Source organism: Drosophila subpulchrella, chromosome X, assembly GCF_014743375.2.
Source record: "Drosophila subpulchrella strain 33 F10 #4 breed RU33 chromosome X, RU_Dsub_v1.1 Primary Assembly, whole genome shotgun sequence".
Classification (NCBI taxonomy): Eukaryota; Metazoa; Arthropoda; class Insecta; order Diptera; family Drosophilidae; genus Drosophila; species Drosophila subpulchrella.
In genome coordinates, this window is record NC_050613.1 from 8,345,704 (window position 1) to 8,350,402 (window position 4,699).

At 37.3% G+C, this 4,699-nt stretch overlaps 1 protein-coding gene across 1 annotated transcript; it reads left to right on the plus strand.

Moving 5' to 3' along the window:
• Positions 1-3,562: 3,562 nt before the first annotated feature.
• Positions 3,563-4,400, plus strand: LOC119557312 (proteasome inhibitor PI31 subunit). The gene has a single exon (XM_037870024.1). It carries the CDS (start codon positions 3,653-3,655, stop codon positions 4,307-4,309), a length of 657 nt encoding a protein of 218 aa, XP_037725952.1. The 5' UTR covers positions 3,563-3,652; the 3' UTR covers positions 4,310-4,400.
• The last annotated feature ends 299 nt before the right edge of the window (positions 4,401-4,699 follow it).

Here is a 4,699-nt window from a genome sequence, read left to right on the forward strand (position 1 = left end):
TTTACTTTTTCCCTCTGTGCCAATATCAATTGGAAATATCGACCAGTTTGCCAGCCGTCAAAATTTTTACTAAATAATCGAATTACAGCGAAACAGGCCATAAATTAAATTAGGCTTAAAGTCTCTTTGATTCTTGTGGTATTTTTGTCGCTTGCAACCTTTTAGTTTTGCTGTCAGCATGCAAATTAAAAATGTCTATCTTAATTTATAAAATAACATTTGTGACATTCTGTGGTTTTTATTTGCGCGGATTGCGAGCCTTGAACTTTTGTTTTTTTCCAGAACAAAATCATACTCAGCCCATTTGCAGAATGTACTGAATTAAAATGGAAACCCTGTGGGGCTTTCAATTTCCTGTCCTATTTACTTTGAATAATAAATGTGTCTGTTTGAATTTAATTATACCCGTTACTCGTAGAGTAAATGGGTATACTAGATTCGTCGGAAAGTATGTAACAGGCAGAAGGAAGCGTTTCCGACCCCATAAAGTATATATATTCTTGATCAGGATCACTAGCCGAGTCGATCTAGCCATGTCCGTCTGTCCGTCTGTCCGTCTGTCCGTATGAACGCTGAGATCTTGGAAACTATAAGAGTTACAATACTGGGATTAGGCATGCAGATTCCTGAGATTCCTGCGCAGCGCAAGTTTGTTTCAAAAGAGTGCCACGCCCACTCTAACGCCCACAAACCGCCCAAAACTGTGGCTCCTACAGTTTTGATGCTAGAACAAAAATTTTAACTGAAATGTATTGTTCTCATCAATACCTACCGACTGACCTAAAAAAAGTTTGCCACGCCCACTTTAACGCCCACAAACCGCCCACAAACTTCAAAAAATCGTAATTATGAACGCGAATATCTCGGAAAATATCAAAGATAGAGAAACGAGATTTCAGATTTAGATTCCGTAGGCTTGAGCGCAGCGCAAGTTTATTACGCGAATATGCCACGCCCACTCCAACGCCCACAAACCGCCCAAGTCTGTGGCGCCCACAATTTTCATGGTAGATAAAAAATTTAAACTGAAATGTATTGGTCTCGTCAATACCTATCGATTGATTTAAAAAAAACTTTGCCACGCCCACTCTAACGCCCACAACGCTTAAATCTGTCTACCGCCGGTAGGTGGCGCATTTGCTGCTTGCATATCTCCATTTTCCTTTGGTCCCTTTAGCTGAGTAACGGGTATCTGATAGTCGAGGTACTCGACTATAGCGTTCTTCCTTGTTTTCTTTGGAATTCTTTTTGTATGGGCTGAACGGCTATAGAACTTGCATACAATTCAAGATTATATTGTCACTTAAATAAATTTGTTTAAAATATACAAAAATATGTTATAGTTTTGAGTATTAATGGCATCTTTAAGATTAATCCCGAAATATAAATCCTATTTTTTCTACTGTCTACTAAAGTAACATTTTTTCTTTGCAATTAACAATTGTATCTACCAAATTGTCCCTTGAATAAAAATCATATATCCAATTTTAAATATTAATGGTATCTTTGAGATAAATCCCGAAACATTAAATTTATATTTTTTCTGCTTTTTACCTACTTTAGCTATATTTTTATGTATTTCTGTTTGCCAAAGTAACAAGTTTTCTTTGCAATTAACAATGGTACTTACTAAATTGTCCTTTAAATACAATTTCTTACTACCAGAAATGACGACAGTTTCCAAAAATGGTGTTCTACTGCCACACGATGTCTTCTTTGCCAGCCATAAATAACTTTCTTTGCGCATTTGCAGGTCGTACCCAGTGAATTAAGTTTGAAACCCCATCAGGATCCCCATTTCCTGATTTCCTGGGGCCCGACCGCAGCGCTGTCTATTTCCGCTTGTGGATGCGATGCGCATTTATTACTCGCTTTCGCCCGATATCAGCCACCGACTTGACTTGGCCGCAATCGTTTAAGCCGTTTTGAGCCAGCCGCAAGCAAACCGAGGGCAATCCCCCAAATTGCCGCCAAAGAACATTGCCAGTAACTGCCACATGCCACATGCCACACACATCCATGTATATACATTTCGATATAGATATATATATATATATATATATGTATAGAAATATATATAGGGGAGATGGGGGAGTTCCCATAACAAAGGACCTTGGCAAGCTGCTGGCATCCAATTGAATCCCGCATCAATTCAGATGGCCCGGCGATGACATCCCAAACAAAGGCGGGCGGCGGAAAAGTGGAAAAGCGGAAAAGCAGAAATGAAATGAATTATGTTAAGCATGCAAATTTGAATAAAAACAAACAAAAAAGTGGCATGGCAAAAAGAAACTGCAAACCTGGAACACACAAAAAAGAGTCAGGAAAATGGTTTATAACTGACAGCGACATGGACATGAACACAGACTCCTGTCCCACAAAAATCAACGGCCAATTGCAATTTGCCAGGCAGCGTAAATAAAACATTTTACCAACATCTACAAACAAGTATCAGGTGATGCGATGCCAATCCGCATTCTAATTTACCTGAAAATAGTAACGAAGCATTGACAAGGGTGTTGATAAAATTTAACACAGAGTACATTAGTGAAATAAAATAAGTAAATACCAATAAACACATCCAAACAAAAAAAGGTCATACATAAAAGCTTTAAGTCTTTATAAGTGTATTTACTATAGTAATGCTGTTTTAAAATGTAACATTTAGCAATTATCTCAAAGCTTATTGACTTTTATGTTGACTTTTTATACCCTTGCAGAGGGTATAATGATTTCAGTCAGAATGCTGCAACCCACAAATATAATAATACATAATATTTCTATTGCTGGTAGTACATAAGTCGGAAAGAACCGGATCGGACAACTATGTCCTATAGCTCCCAAAGGAATGATCAACAAAAAATATTCTTTTAAAAATTTAAAAAAAAATTATAACTTTGGTGTTGTTTGACATACAAACTTCTTCTCTTAGGAATATCATTCTAGAAATTTTTTAGAATTTAGCTGCCATAGGAACGATCGAATAATTAATGTCATAATAATACAAAGACTGTTATATTTCGTTTTCGGTAAAAATATACTGTAGTAAATTGAAATGGAACAATACCTTAAAATTTATGTAATTTGTTTTTTGTTTTCTAAGAATCGAACACCTCTTTACTGCAAGGGTAAAGAAACTTCGGCTTCTTGTTTAATGTAAGTTCTTTTCTTATGGGAATTCCCCCTAAAATTATTTAAGATTGTTCATATTTCTTGAAGGAATCCTACAAAGTATTTTTTAATATGAGCAAATTTTTAATAATCCTTTTTACACCTCAAGCTAGGGCCTTTTTGGATTTATATTTGGTAGCTGATTATTTTAAAATGACCGATAAAAAAACCGAGCCTTATAAAGATGCCCTCAACTCGATTGGATATGAAAACGGCTGATACCTCTTATATCAAAAATGTAATTACTTTTATATTAGACAGTTCCAATATCAGTTATTTTCTTTTAAAAATACCCATGATAATTTTTTTTAGATTGTTCTTATTTTTTAATACCTGCAGAGGGTTTTACGATCTAATACACTTTTACAAATCTAGAACCTTTATCTAGTCTCCCTTTAGAGTTTTCTTGGGTTGTCAGTAAGTTCAAAATTACCAGTGAACCAAAGCCGAGCTTCAAAAAGATGCCCTAAACTTGAGCGTTATGGAAACGCCAGTCACCACATCATCATTATCCCATCTTAGCCAAAAGTCGCTGCAATCTCTGGGGATTGGAGTCCTCGGGAAGAGCGAAACCGGAATCGGGTCCAACGACTGGCCACTACTGTTCCACTCCATCCGGCCGGGCATTCGCAAGAAATCCGATCTGTTGATAGCCCTAACCCACTTTCTGGTCACCAAGGAGTACCGCCTGCGATGCACCACCAAAGACACCGGAAAATCCGGTGAAAGGCAGGTGGCTGGAGGCAGTTCCAGTGAATTGCTACCCTATCACTGGAACCGAGATGCCCACCGATACTCGCTGCACTACGTCGATGAGCTGGGCGGTCAGTATGTCCTCTTGGCCAAGCTGAGTCGTCGGGATCTGGTGATCAGCCTGCAGAACTCGACCAGCAAGCGAATGTCCATCGCCTGTCTGCAGCCCGAGAATCTGGTGGTCTCCACCAGTAAATCTTCCGTGGATAAGTGCATTCCCAGGGCGGAGAAGATAATGAGTCAGCTGCGCTTCGATCTGGTGGATCCGGCAGTGCGGGGCATTCGCAAAAAAGGTCTCCTCATCCGGCAATCCCCGGCCTCCTCCAAAGTGACCTTCGACCTCGTCAGAAGCACCCATGCTCTGGGCCCAGAAGAGTCCACTTAGAAGTGGATTCTGTTTTAAGTTTTGATAACTTTTCCTGTAAAGGAAGTTCATTTTATCAAAAGGATAATAAAATATAGTTGTTAAAGCACAATGGCTTACCAGAATAACTAATTAATAAATTAAAATGAATAATTAAAATAATATAATAAACAAGTATTTACAAAGAAAATCAAACTAAAATTCTTTTTTGAATCAAATGACTTTTCCTGAAAAAAGGAAGATAATTTTATTATAAATATTATAATTATTATATTAAAGCACAATGGTCTACCATAAATGCATAAATTTCAGTAAATAAAAAAAATATAAGTATTCAAAAAGAAAAAAAAACAAGGAATTTCCCATCTCCACTCAGAATTTAACTTTTAAGTAATTTTTCCTATAAAATTC